Source organism: Urocampus carinirostris, chromosome 16 (assembly GCF_059441175.1).
Source record: "Urocampus carinirostris isolate Australia breed hairy pipefish chromosome 16, RoL_Ucar_1.0, whole genome shotgun sequence".
Taxonomy (NCBI): domain Eukaryota; kingdom Metazoa; phylum Chordata; class Actinopteri; order Syngnathiformes; family Syngnathidae; genus Urocampus; species Urocampus carinirostris.
This window is the reverse complement of record NC_142364.1, coordinates 1,650,863-1,668,429: the sequence shown is the minus strand read 5'-3', so window position 1 is coordinate 1,668,429 and position 17,567 is coordinate 1,650,863. Positions and strand designations below refer to the sequence as shown.

The following is a 17,567-nucleotide window of genomic DNA, read 5'->3' as shown; positions in this document are numbered from 1 at the left end:
ATTCGGCAAAGCGAAGCCCAGTTCAGCACTAATGCAAAGTTTACCGCTGCCCGGAAACTTTCAAACTCCGCGCACTTTGTCAGCACGTCCTGCCGTTCTTTCCTTTTCCCGTCCCGGATCCGTTCTCGCCCTTATTGCCGGCCGCCAGGGTCACGTTTAAAGGATTTATTGACGCTTTCGGTTCTCCCCAAAAAAAACAAGACGTGAAAAAAGGAAAAGATTCCAAAAAGAGGAGAAAGGAATGCAAAAAAGGAAGACAATAGCAAAAAAAAGATTTAGAATTGAGTTGCTCATTAACAGATTGGCTTTCCGTCTTTTTAAGCTCAGTGCTCTCACTCTTGCTTTGTCAGTCCGTCAACGTCACTGAATGATTAAACCAGGGGGCCAATTGCAGCCCTCAGCATGAATGTTAAAGGGACAGTGTGCATGATTTGACCAGGAGATGCTGCTCTTTTGGGTCGTGCAACCAAAATCCAGTGCTCAAAACCATGAAGAAGGATACAAACTACTGAAACTGAAAGTGATCCATCTCATGAGCTGCACCGCTTATCCTCAGTAGGGTCACGGGGGTGCTGGAGCCCATCCCAGCAACTATGGGGCAGTGGGCAGGGGACACCCTGGACTGGTTGCCAGCCAATCAGAGGGCACACAGGGACAGACAACTCGCTCGCTCATTCCCACCTAGGGACAATTTGGACTGGCCGATCCACCTGAAATGTGAGAGGAAACCAGAGTGCCCGGAGGAAACCCACGCAAGCACGGAGAGAACATGCAAACTCCGCACAGGAAGTCTGGAGCTGGATTTGAACCCACGCAGGAGGTTCCCAAGACCTTAGAACTGTGCCGCACACGTGCTAACCACTGCGCCGACGTGCTGCCCAAAAGTGATCCGACTGCACCTAATTACCTTTAAAATGAAGTAAAAACCGAATAAAAAAGCAAGGAAAAGGGAAAGAAAACTAGGAAAAGAAGAAAAAGAAAGAAACAAGAAAAATGAAAAGAAAGAAGAGAAGAGACAAATGCAAGAAAAGGGAAAAAAGAACAAAAACCATTCAATATTATTTTACCATTAAAAAATATGGAAAAATGCAATAAAAGAAGAAGTAAAGGGAAAAGATGACATTTAAATGGATAATATAATGCCACAAAAAAAACAGAAAAGGGGGAACTGAAAGGGGAAAAAGGTCAAGAAAAGATCAAAATAAGAAGAAAAATAGGCAAGAAAAGAAGAAAAAGAATGTGCCTTACAGTCTAGGGCCCCCTATATGTGATAAGACTTCTTTTCGAAGGAATGTCTTAAAGTGCAGAAAATTCAGTGGATAGAAATGGAAAACAGATCCAGTCATCTGCTGCCCCCTACTGATATGGATGAATGTTACTCGGCCCATTACCGGAAGAATGCGGAGATACCGAACAATGACTTGCTTTTTGGGTTTTTTAACACCAAAATAGAATCTCTACACCAGGGGTGTCAAACTCATTTGAACTCGGGGGCCACACCATAGAACAAACATTCTCTCAGGGGCCGGGAGAGTAGATTCAAGAGAAAGACAAAGAGAAAGAAATAGGAGAAAGAGGAAGGGAAAAGGAGAGAGGGCGGGACAAAGAAAGAGAGAGAGGGAGAGAGCGTAAGAAACAAAAGAGATAAAAAGAGAAGTCGTGAGAGAAGGGGAAAGAAAAGGAGAGGAAGAAAGTAATCCAAAGAGAAATAGAAAGACAGAAGGAGAGAAAAGAGAAAAGAAAGCTTGAAGGGTAGGAAGAGAGAAAGAGAAAAGGAGTTAGAGCAAAAGAAGTTAAAAAGATGGAGAGAGAGAAAGAGACAAAGAGCAACAAAGGAAGAGAAAAAGAGAGACACAGAGAATGACAGAAAAAGAGACAGAGGGTGGGAGAAAAGGGGTGGAAAAGAGTGAGGAGAGAGAGGGAGACAGAGAGAGAGAAAGAGAGAGAAACAAAATTGATTAAAAAGAGAAGTCGTGAGAAAAGTGTAAAGAAAGAGAGAGGAAGAAAGAAATCCAAAGAGAAATAGAAATACAGAAGGAGAGAAAAGAGAAAAGAAAGCGCGAAGGGTAGGAAGTGAGAAAGAGAAAAGAAAGAAAAATGAAAAAAGAAGTTAGAACAAAATAAGTTAAAAAGACGCAGAGAGAAAGAGACAAAGAGCAACAAAGGAAGAGAAAACGAGAGACACAGAGAGTGAAAGAGATAGAGAATGAGAGAAAAGTGGTGGAAAAGAGAGAGAGAGAGACACAGGGAGTGAAAGAGAAAGAGACAGAGTGGGCGAAAAGGGGTGGAAAAGAGAGAGAGAAAGAAATACAAGTACAGTGTCTTTGTGAGAAGCACCTGGCTTTGGCAACATCAAGTTGACATAGTTCAACCTGCAGCTTGTTTTTCTCTAGCACTTCTCTGAGTGTTGTCTCGCGGGCCGGATTTAATCCTTTAGGGGGCTTATCCGGGCCCACGAGCCGCCCGTTTGACACCCCTGCTCTACTCAGTAGAGCCATCACGATGGCGTGCGCTTTACAGGAAATCAACTGGTGTCGGCTCCAAAGGTCAACCGAAGCCAGGAAATGACTGCAAAGAGAGTCGGGGGGGGGGGGGACCCAAAAAGGTTAGCCTCACCCCGAGGCCTTTTTCAAATGTAATAAAATGAAATAGAACATCCATTATGCAAGCAAACAGTCATTAAAAGATGCAAAGCGCGCCCTGCGTTTGGGTCCGCTCGGCCTCGTAAGGCGCCGGCTTTTAATGGCGGCCAAACAAACAAGTCCGAACGAGCTTTTAGGAAATGGTCGCAGAGGGAAGAGAGGGAGCAGATGGAGGAAAGGACACCGAGAAGAAAAAAAAGGAAGACTTGATGAGGATTTCATCAAGGCCTCGTTGGTGAGAAGTTCCCGGGGAAAATGGAGTCTGACATCTAGCGGTGGAGGAAGGTTATGCGAGATTTTGTGGCGCCATCACTTTTCTCGACGAAATATGATTTTTTTTGCACCGGTGTGAAACGAGCGGCCCGCGGGTTGAATCCGGCCCGCAAGACAACAGTGAAAGAAGCGCAAGAGGAAAATGAGCTGTAGCTTGAAATATTTCCACCGGATGTCACCCGAGCCAGTTAACGCTTGCAAAACAAGTGTGGTCGTATTTCTCCATTTTTCTCGGACTCACTTCTTTTTTATTTATTTCTCTCTCTTTTTCTCTTTTCTCTATTTCTCTCTCACTCTCTCACTCTTTCTTTTTCTCTGTCTTGCGCTCTTTTTATTTTCTCTCTCTAATTTACACTTTAATTTTCTTTCTTTTTATTTTTCTCTTTCTTTCTCACCCTCTTTCTTTCCCTTTTTTAACCTCTCTCTCTCTCTCTCTCTCTCTCTCTCTCTGTCGTCTCACTTTGTCTCTTTTTCTCCTGCTGACTCTTTCTTTCTGTCGTTTCACTTCTCTTATTCTTTTTATCTTTCTCTTTTTTCACTTTCTTTTTCTCTCTATATTCATTTCCCCCTTCTTCTCCATTCATATCTCTATTCTGCTCTCTCTTTTTCTCTCAGTGTTACTCTGTCTCCCTTGTTCTCCCTATCTGTTGATCGCTCCCTCTTTCCCTTCCTTTTTTTCTCTCCTTTTTTCCCTTTCTCTTTCTCTTAAACTTACTATTCCGGCCCCCGTGAGATTTTTGATTGCATTTGTGGCCCCCGGCTAAAACCAGTTGGACACCCTTGATTTATTGAGTGTTACTGACCACTTTTAAAATGACAAAGTTAAATAAGAATGAAAAAATTATTTGGAGGATGCGGGCATCGATCCCGCTACCTCTCGCATGCTAAGCGAGCGCTCTACCATTTGAGCTAATCCCCCGATACGAGTTAGCGTGGAAGCTGATTTTATAAACTCTCATATCCGGATTTTTGTCAACTCTGCCGTATTACACGTTCGACTATCTTCTTATACTATTTTGATAAATGAAGAGTGTCTTTTTTTTTAAATATCAACTATCATTTTAGTCTACGGCTATTTTATTTTGTTGTGTCGACAGGAACTGATTATGTGTCATTTAGTCTACGGATATTTTATTTTGAAGCGTAACTACAGGAAGTGATTGTGTGTCGATAAACCGCTCCGACGATCGAATTCGATTTCCCATTCGGTCAAAGATTGCCACTTTCTGTTTTTAATATTATTATCTTGTTGTCCCTAAAAGTAGAGTGTCACAACGTTGGCAGGGGCCGAACAATATTTGAATTACGAGCAGGATTTTTATTTAAAATGTACATCGTAATTTTTATTTCTCACGGAAAAAAAATGGTGAGAATATTCTATGACGGAACACATATATGTTAACCTTTCACATCGAAACGAGTTTAACGTCGCACTCGATTTTTACCTGAGAGAGAGCGGGAGGGAGAGAGAAGGAGGAATGGGGAAAGAGAGAGAAAGTGTGTGCGTGTGAGAGAGAATGAGAGAGAGAGAGAGAGAGAGAGAGAGAAACAAGTGGATCAGAAAGAGAAAGTAAAAGATAAAAAGGAGAAAGTGAGAACAAAAGAGAGAGAGAAGGGGAGAGAGGCAAATAAGCAAAAGGGAGAGTGAGAAAAAGAAAGACAAGACAAAAGTGAGAGAGGGAGAGGGAAAGAATGGAAGAAAGTGGAGAGAGTGTGAAAGAAAGAGGGACACGGAAAGACAATGAATAAAAAAGAAAATGAGAGGGAGGGGGGAAAATAGGAGGAGAAAATGGGAGAAAAAAAGAGCAAACAGAGAGAAAGAAAATAGAACCGATCAGAAAAGAGGTAAAATCCCTGACATTTTCTACAAACATCTCCTAAAATTGAGCTAAGTTTTTCCTCTTTCCTTATCTATGATCTCATTTACTAAGAACATATTATGATTGCTTAAGCTTTAACATCTTTTATCTGTTATCCATTACATTTGCTTGCACAATTTATGGACTCGTTTATTAAGGTGTTATCTCCTTGCATTTATTTATTTTTTATAGCTGATTGTATATATTAGCAGAGCAATTTGCATATACATTGTATTTTTTTTATTTGTTTATAAATGAAATCCAATATTGCAAAAAAGAGTCAAATCCAACTGATTTCAGAGATTTTGCATGATAGCACATAACCAAGGGTTGATTTCGAGAATAACATAAACGCGTTTAGTTTATTTAGATGAGGTATGTTGTAGCCTCTCAAATACTTCTCCTACAGGTTTAAAATTTTTAGTTTGTTTTTTGTCTGTTCTCTCTTTCTCTCCAATTTCGAAAACAATTTTTCCGTTTGAGACTTGAGTCCAGGTGACAAAGGACCCAAGTCAGATATTACAGGCTTCGACTGCCCTCTAACGGCCTGAACACTTTACTACACGCGCATGTTTACATTTAACCTCAAAATGTGGACAATACATCCAAATCGTGTTTATTTACCGGAGTAATAACGGATTACAACGGCATACTACTCATGTACTAAAAAAAAGCTGTTTTGCCATTGTTGTTATTTAGAATGTATTTACGAGTTTTTTAACCATTGTGTTTGGGGTTTTGTGTGATTGGATTTCCTTATTATGACCAGGGTTGGGTAGAGTTACTTTAACTGGATTACTTTCAATGACTTTTGGAATAGTTACTAAATAGGAATCAAATGATGACTCACAACACGTGGTAAGCTTTCTCTCCTGGCTTTGATCTCCGGCAAAACGAACATCAAATGCGACGGAAACAAAATGAAAATACATCCAAACAGCTTTTTGCCGTTCCATGTGTTCCGTTACTCTCCACGCCTGCACAAAATGGATTCATTTGATTCCTATTTAGTTTTTTTTTGTCTTTTCTGAGCATATTTGGTATTGGAGTCATCCAAAAGTCATTGAAAGTAATCCAGTTCAAGTAACCCTACCCAACCCTGATTATGACATTGAACGTTTTTATGGAGCATTGTCTAAAAACTCTTGTACGAGTACATTTCTATCTATTTTTATATACATGACTGTATTACTCTGCATTTTGTAAACTTATAACATGGTACATGGACGTAACAAGCATGGTAGCATTACGGTTAGCTGCTCCTCTTGCACTCTTTGCACTACTGTATAATACTATACATAGCTATAAATTATTTAGCATATTATCAGTACTTCAATACTCTCAGTACAACATTTATTTATATCTGTACATTTAAGAAAACTGTGCGGGTCAGATGTATCGACATTTCGTTCTGTATACACATGTACAAGAATGACAATAAAGTAGATCTGAATCTTCAAGACAGATAAAAACAAAAAAATGAACAACACAGCATGGATAATACTCCACTGCCTTGAAATGGTTCAGTCACTTTTATTCCTAGCTCCACTTTGGATATTAAGTTTTGTGGTCACATTGTCGTTCTATGATTTCAAGTATTTTTGTTTAATATCCGCAGTCACATTTTGGTAGCATATCTGTATATTTGCAGTGTTACTGTATTTTATTTTTGTATTTCTTGATACATTATTTCTGTTGTAATATTTATTTGGCAGTATTTACAGTGTTACTGTGCTGTTTGTAGTATTTCTGTAGTCTTTTTTAAAATGACTGTAGTTTTATTCTTGTAGTGTTTCTTTTGTTATATTTAGGTTTTTTACATTTTCATCCTAGGAAAATAAATACAGCAAAAGTCGAAGGGTTGCGGCGCAGTGGCTAGCGCATGTGCGGCACAGTTCATGTCATGGGAACCTCCTGCGTGGGTTCAAATCCAGCTCCAGACTTCCTGTGCGGAGTTTGTATGTTCTCCCCGTGCTTGCGTAGGTTTCCTCCGGGCACTCCGGTTTCCTCCCACATTTTAAAAACATGCATTTCAGGTGAATTGGCTGGTCCAAATTGTCCCTAGGTGTAAATGAGCGAGTGAGTTGTCTGTCCCTGTGTGTCCTGCAACTGGCTGGCAAGCAGTTCAGGGTGTCCCCTGCCCACTGCCCGGAGATGGCTGGGATGGGCTCCAGCACCCCCGCGACCCTACTGAGGATAAGCGGTGCAGCTAATGAGATGAGATGAGATTTTCCCAAACGCCAAGTCGCGTGATAAAAGAAATCCCGCGATATTTACAATCAAAAGAATATTTTCAAATGTTTTAGTATTAAAAACATCCAAATCTTGGTTGATAGACGCTCAAAATTCATGATTTGTTATAGTAAATATGTTTCTTTTTCTCTTTTTTTGTCAACAGGTTTCTCCAACGCCGAGTCTCGCGATAAAGCAAATCCCGCGATGCTTTTATTCAGGGTCAAAGTTGATTCTTTCCATGTGGCTGAATGGCAGCCATAGTAAAAACATTGAATTCATACAATTCAAACAGTTTATAAGACAAAGAAGAGAAACAATAACACGGTTGTTAGACAAAAAGTGACGCTCTTCTATGCAGTACTTTCATTACGTTCCAAACTCGTTTTTTTGTTGACGTATTTTTTTGGCTAGCCCACGTTAGCTCGGCTCGTCACTCAATATGACAATAACCTAAAAGTATTTCGAGGTGACATGCTGCAGACTATATTTCTGCAAAGTAGACGAATCACCGCAACAAGAGGTAAGATTTATTACACGTGAAATACTTGACTAAAAATGAAATGAGCAAATTCTGGCATTCCAGGAGGTTGTTTTCAATTCCTCTCCACGATGAGCGAAGGATCGCCCGACAATCACTTGAAAAGAGCCAGGGAGGAAAACGAAGTCCTTCACGATGCAAAGAAAGTCAAATGTGAAGAGGGAGGTAACACTGAGGAGGAAAAGCGACTTCCTAAAAAGAAAGTCGTCCTCCTTATGGCGTACTGTGGAAAAGGCTACTACGGCATGCAGGTGGAGTACAATCTATAAAGCAACACGAGCAGATGTCTTGTTTACTTGATCTTCCAGTAAAAGCTTCCGGGTCGTCTAGCCATAAAACACCGATAATGGACGCCATAGCTTTTGGAATTAAATCCATCCATCCATTATCTGCACCGCTTATCCTCAGTATGGTCGCGACGGTGCTGGAGCCCATCCCAGCAATCAGTGGGCAGGGGACACCCTGAACTGCTTGCCAGCCAGTCGCAGGACACACAGGGACAGACAATTCGCTCCCTCATTCCCATCTTGGGACAATTTGGACCGGCCAGTTAACCTGACATGCATGTTTTTGGAATGTGGGAGGAAAACGGAGTGCCCAAGGCAAGCACGGGGAGAACATGAGAACTCCACACAGGAGGTGCTAACCACTGTGCTGCCGAAATAAAATCATTGCAAGTCAAAAAGTACGGTGGTTTTCATTTCGGGTGAGGAGAATGGTGGAAACAATCCCAGGCTATAGTTTGAGTGCTTCTGGAGAAGCTTTTTTTGGTGTATATTCTGGACACCTGTTTGGATTGAGACAAGTCTATGATCAGATAATCGTTGCAATGTGTGTGAAATGACACTATAAAGCTTTTTCTGAGGTGTTGTAATGGTCAACAGGATACCGCAACTACAGGATTTGCAATCGTTGGCACAGTTTTAGTGTTATCAGTCAAATCAACAGCTTTCTAGGGATTCAGAGTTAAAAACTTCCTGTTCTTAAAAGCAGTTTCCAACATTCGCCTGTGCACCTGTTACCATTGCGGTTTCTTGACGATAGCTTTGTATTTTGAGTTTATACTAAATATCCAATTTTTTTCAAAAGCTAATATATCTTATGGACCCTACTATCTTCAAGGGATTAAACGGGTCGAATGCGACTGATTGGGATGACTCCGTAAACCCGAAAGTATTTAGCCTTTTAGGAGAAATTCACAGTTTTGAAGTATCACAAGGTGTCCCACGTAAATCCAATAGATCTGAGGAGAAAATGTTTTGAGGTGGGGAGTGGGGTTTTGTGACATTTCCCATCGTGAATTGGGCATTTGAGGCAGTGCGTTTGAATTGAAATCGGTGTAGTTCACATGGACGGGAGTACTGTATTTATTCCTGTGTAACACGCAGGAATAAATACAGTAACATTCTCGTACTTGAGACGAATGTTCGAGAATGGAGAAAACAAATTCATCCTGAAAGAAATATATTTAAATAACTAATCAAAAAGGCCAGAAAAGCACGACGAGGGAAACAACTCTTTTGTGTATCTGATCATGAATTGGACGGACGTGAAAGGAATACAAATTTTATGTTGGTATTGTGCTCGCTTTGTTTAACCCAAGGCTAACACATCAACCTTCCTTTTAGTCATCATCCTTCCGATCTCTTCTTTCTTCCAATCAGTCGCTTTACTTCCACATCCTCTCACATTTAGTGACCCTATAACTAGGGTTTGCGAGACCTTTCGGTCTCCCGCCCCCCTTTCTTTGCCTTGCTGTATCTTAGGGAGTAGAGATAGAGAGGAGAGGATCCCCAGTCCCCTCACTCCCTCCACTTTAGGGATTGTTGGTGATAGGAATGAGTGGAGAGGTGTTGTAAAAGGATAGTGTGATTTTTGGACGCGTTCTAAGGGGCGGACAGGCTGCCTCTATGATGCGGCAGGGGTAAACCAGCGAGTCCTGCTGTTGAACAGAAGAGTGTGTTGTGTCACCCTGACCCGAGTGACACGTTTTCTGGTGTCCCGTGTTATCTGGAGGGACGAAAGCATGATTGACTTGGGTGCCGAGGTGTTTAACTTGTTTGGGCATTTGGGTCCAAAAATGTTTGTGTGTTTTTTGCTATATTTTTCCCTTTTTTATTTTCTTTATTGTATGTGTCTGTCTTGTTGTCGGTCACCCCTCTTGAGGGATATGACCAAGGTAGATGGATAGATAGAAATGATGTCTAACTGCTCTACTGCATGTCTGTTTTTTATTTATTTGTGGTGCGTTTTTATGTTATTTCTTTATGGAAAATGATCAAATCAAAACAGTGTTTAAAGAAAAATGCTCCTTCATCTCCTGCAGAGAAATCCCGGAAAACCCGAGTTCAGGACCATCGAAGACGAACTGGTCGCGGCGCTCATCCAATCGGGCTGCATTCCTGAAAACCACGGCGAGGAAATGAAGAAGATGTCTTTCCAGAGATGCGCCAGGACGGACAAGGTAGGGTTTAACAAATAAGGACGTCTCCGGAACATGCCGGACACTCGAATGACTTGCCTTGGTTTGCGCGGCGGTCCTTTTGCCGACTTCCCTTCTTTACGTTGATGTCAATGAATTGCCTCAAAGGGACACTCTGTAATATTGGTCCCCCTGGTGTCCCTATTGTGTAGTGCAACAAAGCACAAGTAAGAATACAAACGACACACCCAAAGTGACTAAACTGCACTCTCTCCTAATGTTTGCCCAGTTTTTCCCCAAATTTCTGGGCGTATCCTTAGCTGTAAGATGACCGACAATATTGTCACCCAACTCTGGGTGGGCCTGCTGGTATGTAAAATAAAATATAAATTTATTGATCTAGGATTATTTAAAAACCCCACATTTGTATCATACCTCAATTATTTGTGCTTACTATTCAAATCAACGTTGATGTGTTTTCTTTCTTAAATTTAATGATGCATTTTTATTATTTTTAGGAAGCACTAAATGATACACAATGTCCATTTAAAGCCCAAGTGTGCATTACTGTATATAGTGTAAGAATACTTAATTCACTTGATTAGAAAAAATTGATTCAAATTCAAAGGGAAAGTAGAAGTCTCTCAAAGTTCACTTTAGAAAGTTGTAATTATACGACACACGGTGAAACTCCCTGTGAAGAAGCTAACATGTTTGGCAGTCATCTTACGACTAAGCTAGCATGGCCCCGGTAATCATTTAAATTCTTGTCGCCCAATCCAATGTTTCTGGCATCCTCTTTCGTTCACTGTTGCATTCTCTAGCCACTCGTGTTAGCCATTCGTCTGCTGGCTATGTGGATGAGCCTCCCACAGGACCCTTTCTTTTGATTGTTAGTCTGTGCCTAGCCATTTTTTGTGTTTATTTTTTTAATTTTGTCAGTATGATTTTATTCTATTTTAAACAATGTTTGTGTGTCTTTGAATTTATGATCTCATTTTACACTGAATGTTTTTATTCAGCATTTTGAGTGCCAATGTTTTAGTTGAAAACTGCTTTACAAATACATTTTGATTTGATTTCTGAATTTCCGCTAGGCACTATTCTTAATGTTGGCTGCTTCAGCGTCTCTCACCTCCCTTGGTTGAATCCTTCGATTTAGGATCCCAATGCTCATCGAATTGCGATATTTTTCTGACATTTTTAGCAGCCTATCCGACTAGCTGCCAAAGATAACCGATTACACCAGCTCTGACCAACCCAGGTATTGGGACTCTACAGCTGCTCCGGATGTATCCAGCTCACTCAGTCTTTTGTTGTCTCCCGACTGTAAAGACTTGATGAAGTATTACACACTGTCGCTTTAACAAATCTAATGACTTCATGTCTTTTAGGGTGTGTCAGCAGCGGGCCAAGTGGTGTCACTCAAACTGAGGATGATTGAAGATATCGTTGAAAAAATCAACCAGCATCTGCCGCCTCAAATTAGAATCCTCGGTGAGTGATGTCCATATTTTCATTTGAATCTGCAGTATGATGAAAAATGATCCACGATAAGTAGCAGGACGATTGTTATGTAATCGACAACGGCCCAAAAAAAAGATATGATAATTATACCCTGTGGTCATTTTCAATCAGCATTTCTGCTCTATGTTAGAATATCTTCTGATTTTCTTCCAACTTGGTCATTTCTCTTCCTCTACCTCTTCTTAATTTGAACGAGGAAACGGAGAGCGTGGCCATATTCAGTTTTTTTTTTGTTGTCGGCTTTTTGGTCAGTCTATTTCGCGTGTTTGTGCGCGATTTAATTAAGATCGACAGCTCGTTGATTCATTTCAACAGCATCTTGACGAAACGTGCAACATGTGTCTTACCGATGCTACCAAGTGCTAGGAATCCTGTGGAATTGACCCTGCCGGTTTATATCTCCTCTCATCTCATGTCATTAGCTACACCGCTTATCCTCAGTAGGGTCGCGGGGGTGCTGGAGCCCATCCCAGCAACCATCGGGCAGTGGGCAGGGGACACCCTGAACTGGTTGCCTGCCAATCGCAGGGCACACGGGGACAGACAACTCACTCGCTCATTCACACCTAGGGACAATTTAGACCGGCCAATTCACCTGAAATGCATGTTTTTGGAATGTGGGAGGAAACCGGAGTGCCAGGAGGAAACCCACGCAAGCACGGGGAGAACATACAAACTCCGCACAGGAAGTCTGGAGCTGGATTTGAACCCACACAGGAGGTTCCAAAGACATGAACTGTGCCGCACATGCGCTAGCCACTGCGCCGCCGTGCTGCCCCCCGGTTTATATCGAAATACAAAAAAAAGCATTTTCTGTTAAATCTCAGAAAATCGGAAAAAGAACAATCAAGCAATGCTCATTTTTTAATTGACACTGTTGATTGTTCCTTCGTCATTTATGGTGCATAAGTGCCATCTCTGGTGTGCAATTTTTTGGAAAACACTTATGATTTCAAAATCTTTTCAACGCTACCATAAAAAATTCTCGAATGAGACACTGATTTCTTAGCCAAGACATGTTTACCATGCACAAAAATAATACTTACAATGCAAGTTTGCAGGTTCTCCCCGTGTTTGCGTGGGTTTCCTCCAGGCACTCTGGTTTCCTCCCACATTCCAAAAACATGCATCTCAGGTTGATTGGCCTAACCAAATTGTCCCTAGGAGCGAGTGACTTGTCTGTCTCTGTGACTGGCTGGCAAGCCGTTGAGGGTGTCCCCTCCCCACTGCCCGAAGATAGCTGGGATGGGCTCCAGCACCCCCGCGACCCCACTGAGGAGAAGCGTTGCAGAAAATGGATGCAATTGTGTGCTATTGCCCCATGAGCTAAAGTATATAAAATGGAAAAAAAAGTAATCTTTTCCCAACTTCTGATATTAATAATCACTTAACAAATTGCATCATTTGTTCAGAAGAATGCTTTAAAAGCACTGGCTAGAGCACAGGTGTCAAACTCACGGGCCACATCCGGCCCGGCGTACAGATCTATCCGGCCCGTGAAATCCTTTTATATCCATCTACTATAATGGCCCGGGTCCATGAAACCCTGATGACTTACAAATTATACTCGGATACTAAAAACCACAATGGCCGAGAAAATGATGTTAACTGACATTGCCGGTAAACCCATGTGTCTTATTTGTGGAGATTTTGTGGCCTCCCTTAAGGAATTTTATGTAAAACGGCACTACAAGACAAAACTTTAGAGTAAGCTGAAAAACCTTGAATCCAGGGAAAAGATACAGAAAGTTGAAGAGTTCAAGAAGAATACGAAGATTCCCAAAGTGAAAAGCACACATTTTATTGATTTTTTTCATATTTTCATTTTTATAGTTTTGACAGGAGATATTTTTATGGAGAGCAATGATTCTTAATTCATTTAAGGTTTAAGTTTGTTTATTCTGGTATAATATTCCTGACTGTTTTAAATTCTTATTTATTTATTTATTTTTAAAAAGGAAAGTGTATTCAATAAATATTTCCGCGACCAAAGGTGTGTTTGGAGTTCTGGCCATCTGTATAATTGAGTTTGACACCCCTGGTGTAGAGCATTCATTTTCGTCCATCCTTTTTGTGTGTGTGTTTGTGTATATTTGATTTTAAACTGTTCCAAACATTCAATGTAAATTTGAAATCCCTTTGCCAACACTATACACTGAGGCTTCAAAGAAAACGTCATCGGCGTTTTATGTCAATGACAATAAAGACTATCTGGTGTCTCTCGGATAACAGCGATTTTTGTCCCGGGCAGGTCTGAAACGAGTGACTCAAGGCTTCAATTCCAAAAACAACTGCGACGCCCGCACGTACTCTTACCTTCTCCCGACCGTGGCTTTCTCCCACAAAGACCGGGACGCCGACAGCCCGGAATCCTTCCGCCTGGAGCCGGAAACCCTCCAGAAAGTCAACCTCCTTTTTTCGCGCTACAAAGGAACTCACAACTTCCACAACTTCACCTCCCAGAAGACGCCCGACGACCCCAGCGCCCGACGTTACATCACCGAGATGTCTTGCGGGGAGCCTTTCATCCGGAAAGACAACCAATTCGCCCTCATCAAAGGTAGTCGCTCATTCTTAAATATGGCAGGAAATTGTACATGTTTGTTTTAGTTTTGCATAAAATCTCTCTATGTATTTAATTGGGATCTTCCAATTTTTATCAGAGTTAATGCATTTTGAATAGAATAGAATAGAACAGACCATTATTGTCATTGTTGCAAAATGGGTTGAACATATTGTGACAACGAAATTGGACGTAGCGCTCCAGTGTCACATTTTACAGTGAGGAAAGAAGAGAGCAAAGAAGATGTTTGTATTGTCCTTGTTGCAGGCTTTGTGTTTCTCCGGAGGGGGGGTGTATGAGGGACAGACAGAGATGGTCAGATCCAGCTAGGTGGGGAAGGAGGGGAAGCTCTGTACGCATGTTTTATGTTACTGTACAAGCGGTCCAGTGTTTTCCCCCCTGTTTGCACAGTCCACGTATTGAATGGATTGCACGAAATTGTGAGGAAGAAGAAATTAATTATATATTCCTTTTGAATTTTATATATATATTAAACGGCTGCTGCTAAATGTTATTGCACTTATTTTCATTGCACAATTGTTACAATGCACTATTCTTCTTTGCATTATTATTATTAAAATTGGATGATTTAGTCCAATTTTTCACTGCACAACTCCTATTTAAGGTCAACAAAAACATAGTGCCAGAAAACATCCATTAATTCTTCACTCGAAAGAGGGAAATTATAATTTAAGGGGCTGTCGTCTATTCATAATCCCAAAGGTGAGAACCCCCAGGAAAGGTATGTGTGTGTCTGTGTGCGGAGTCCAATTTTAAAACAATTTTCAAGATTAGTTCAAACAATGTCCAACTATTCACTTGTTCAAATTTAAATACAAAAAAACATTGCTGGCGGAATACAGAGATGAAGAAAATGGGGTATGAGTGATGCGAGAGATTGGGACTAGTGCGTCTCGAACTATGGTGAACTTTGTGTTATTGTTGCTGTTGTTGTGTCATAACTGTTATTATTAATATTATTACTATTGTTGTTATATCATTGGCGTATTTAATAGGGAAGATGAAGGGTTAAGGAACATAAGCATCTGCTTCTGACCACCCCTTTTCGAACCGATTATGTCACATTATTTTGCTGTTGAGTTATTGGTTTTTTTTCTGTTTTTATTTTAATGTTCGAATAAAGTTTTAATTCATTCATTGTAACTGAGGCCAGTTTTTCTAGACACACGATTTTTTTTATTCTTTTTTTTTTTTTGTCCTATTCATCCTGATAGCCTTTTAATTCTTTTCTCCACAAAGTCTCGATATGACACGTTTCCCCCCGGAGTGCCGCGTCTCATCTCGTCGCGCACAATGTCGATATCAATGACAATAAAGACCATTCTGATTGTTTTCAAGTGAGGGGCCAGAGCTTCATGATGCACCAAATCCGCAAGATGATCGGCCTGGTGATCGCCGTGGTGAAGGGATACGCCCAAGAAGACGTCATGGAGCTGAGCTGGCGGCCGGAAAAACTGGACGTGCCCAAAGCCCCGGGACTGGGTTTGGTCCTGGAGAGGGTCCACTTCGACCGCTATAACAAACGTTTCGGGGGGGACGGGCTGCACGAGCGTCTGGAGTGGGACGCCCAGGAAGAAGCCATCCGGGCCTTCAAGGAGGCTCACCTTTACCCCACCATCGTGGAAACCGAGTGTCAGGAGGGCTCCATGCGCGGCTGGATGGCCACGCTGCCCGTTCACGACTTCCGGGGTACGGCTACCGAAACGCAGAATCATAAAGAGCGGAAAAAGGTACGCCGCGAATCTCCGTTACCGTATTTTCCGGACTATCGGGCGCACCCCGAAACCCGAATTGGCCAGAAAGTAGAAAACGATTTTTAGAATCCGTTGACCGGTCGATCAATTCTATCGCTGACCAGACCTGCATAAAAACGGGGATGGAACCTGATGGCGGTGTCAAAATTACCGAATCCTATCTGTTAGACCCATGCGATTGCATCGGATGCGACAGGGATCCAACCCGGATCGCGGCGGGGAGAGTGCCCGATCCTATCCGCTAGACCACTACGGATATAGAGATCTTTTCTTCCTCATGCCATGAGGCTCTTTAACTCCACCCGGCGGAGTAAAGGCCCACATTAAACCACACCCCCTACATTGCATATTACCGTATTTTATTGCAATGTGTATTCTGTGTAGCACTATCTAGATACTCTATATAACACGCTACAGTGGGTATTACCACGTCACATTGGGTATTTGTATATTGTATTCTTTTTACTTTATTATTGTATTGTTCTCAGCGAAGGGATGCTGCTGGAAATGTGAATTTCCCTCTGGGGATAAATAAAGTATCTATCTATCTAGACCACAGGTAAAAAGGCCTTGGGTTGCATCTCATTATCGCTGTGCCAGAAATTAAAACTTGGTATTGTTAGGAATTAAACTATATTATAAATTTAGCGTTTACCAAATCGTTCGGATGAGTTATGACTCCATCAACCAAACACAAACTTTATCCTCCTAACAATACGTGCTCGTTTTCTTAATTTAGGGAAACATTGACAAGAGACAGGCTTTTCCACACGGGGGCAGATTTATTTTCTTAAATTATTTCTTAAGGGAGTTCCATCGAATTTTGCCTCCCCTGGGCGTGCTGACCGGTGAATCACGAAATACCTAAGACTATTTTGGAGGGTGTGCCTTATAATCCGGTGTGCCTTATAGTGTCGAAAATACAGTATAACTTGCTTTGTTTTTTTTTCCAGGAGGACGCTGATGTTCCAAATGATTTTGATTGAAAAAAAAAAAAACAGAAGACTTCATTTAAAAACTCACAGAGGAATTCCAATACATTTGACATTTGTATTGAACTTTTTTTATTAGTTAGGGGCCTTGTTTATACTTTGTATTATTACTGTATACCAAATGAATAAAAGGCCCTTTTTCAAGGTATGACACCTTTGCCAATTGATGCTTGGATTCCATTGTTTTTTAAACCAGTATGATTTAAAGGTAAAAGCTTAAGCCTGAGCCAAATTTTGGACCAGGTCAGGCCGAAAATGAAACCATTATGTTCAGGCCAGGCTTCCCTTTCACTGCCTTTTATTTCCACATTACAGTGCGCTAATGCGTTTGAGGCCATTAGCCGTTTTGGCCACGAGAGACCGTGGTTCATGAAAACGCAAGTCTCCTCATCGCAACCTGTACCGTACATGTGCTTGAAATCTTTGAAAATGCTTAAATTTTAAATGTTGCGGGTTTCAAAGATTGCACATTGCTTTTTAAATGCTTGAAATTGTTGCCAAGTTTCTCAGCAAGTCTGCTTAAAATGATGCCGACAATGCTCTCTTGTGGCTTTGCCATTGCATTTCTTCTTTCCTCCTGATTAACGGCTTCTGGCATTAGTTTATATGGCATTGTCTTGCGAAGCGTCTTTGCCCCCCTTGGGTTGCGCCCAAGAAGACAGGTGCATGTTGCACCCAAACAGGACACTATGAAATGTGTATTAGTACAAAGATTATGTATTAATGATGTTTTTTTCTGAG

At 41.4% G+C, this 17,567-nt stretch overlaps 1 protein-coding gene and 1 non-coding gene across 2 annotated transcripts; one reads left to right on the top strand and one right to left on the bottom strand.

The window, feature by feature from the left end:
* Positions 1-3,761: 3,761 nt before the first annotated feature.
* On the bottom strand, positions 3,762-3,834 carry trnaa-agc (transfer RNA alanine (anticodon AGC)). Its single transcript has one exon. It is a non-coding gene; the product is annotated as a tRNA-Ala (tRNA).
* Positions 3,835-7,179: 3,345 nt separating this feature from the next.
* On the top strand, positions 7,180-16,974 carry pus1 (pseudouridine synthase 1). The gene is made up of 7 exons (XM_088355743.1): positions 7,180-7,529; positions 7,593-7,798; positions 9,874-10,011; positions 11,364-11,466; positions 13,748-14,056; positions 15,419-15,810; positions 16,788-16,974. The coding sequence occupies exons 1-7, from the start codon at positions 7,481-7,483 to the stop codon at positions 16,818-16,820; spliced, it is 1,230 nt and encodes a 409-aa protein (XP_088211869.1). The 5' UTR covers positions 7,180-7,480; the 3' UTR covers positions 16,821-16,974.
* The last annotated feature ends 593 nt before the right edge of the window (positions 16,975-17,567 follow it).

Bases quoted from the DNA above. Each gene is read 5' to 3' on its own strand.
- pus1 (XM_088355743.1), top strand. From the start codon at position 7,481: ATGCTGCAGACTATATTTCTGCAAAGTAGACGAATCACCGCAACAAGA. The intron at 7,530-7,592 runs GTAAGATTTATT...CTGGCATTCCAG, and splicing joins ACGAATCACCGCAACAAGAG to GAGGTTGTTTTCAATTCCTC. The intron at 10,012-11,363 runs GTAGGGTTTAAC...CATGTCTTTTAG, and splicing joins GATGCGCCAGGACGGACAAG to GGTGTGTCAGCAGCGGGCCA.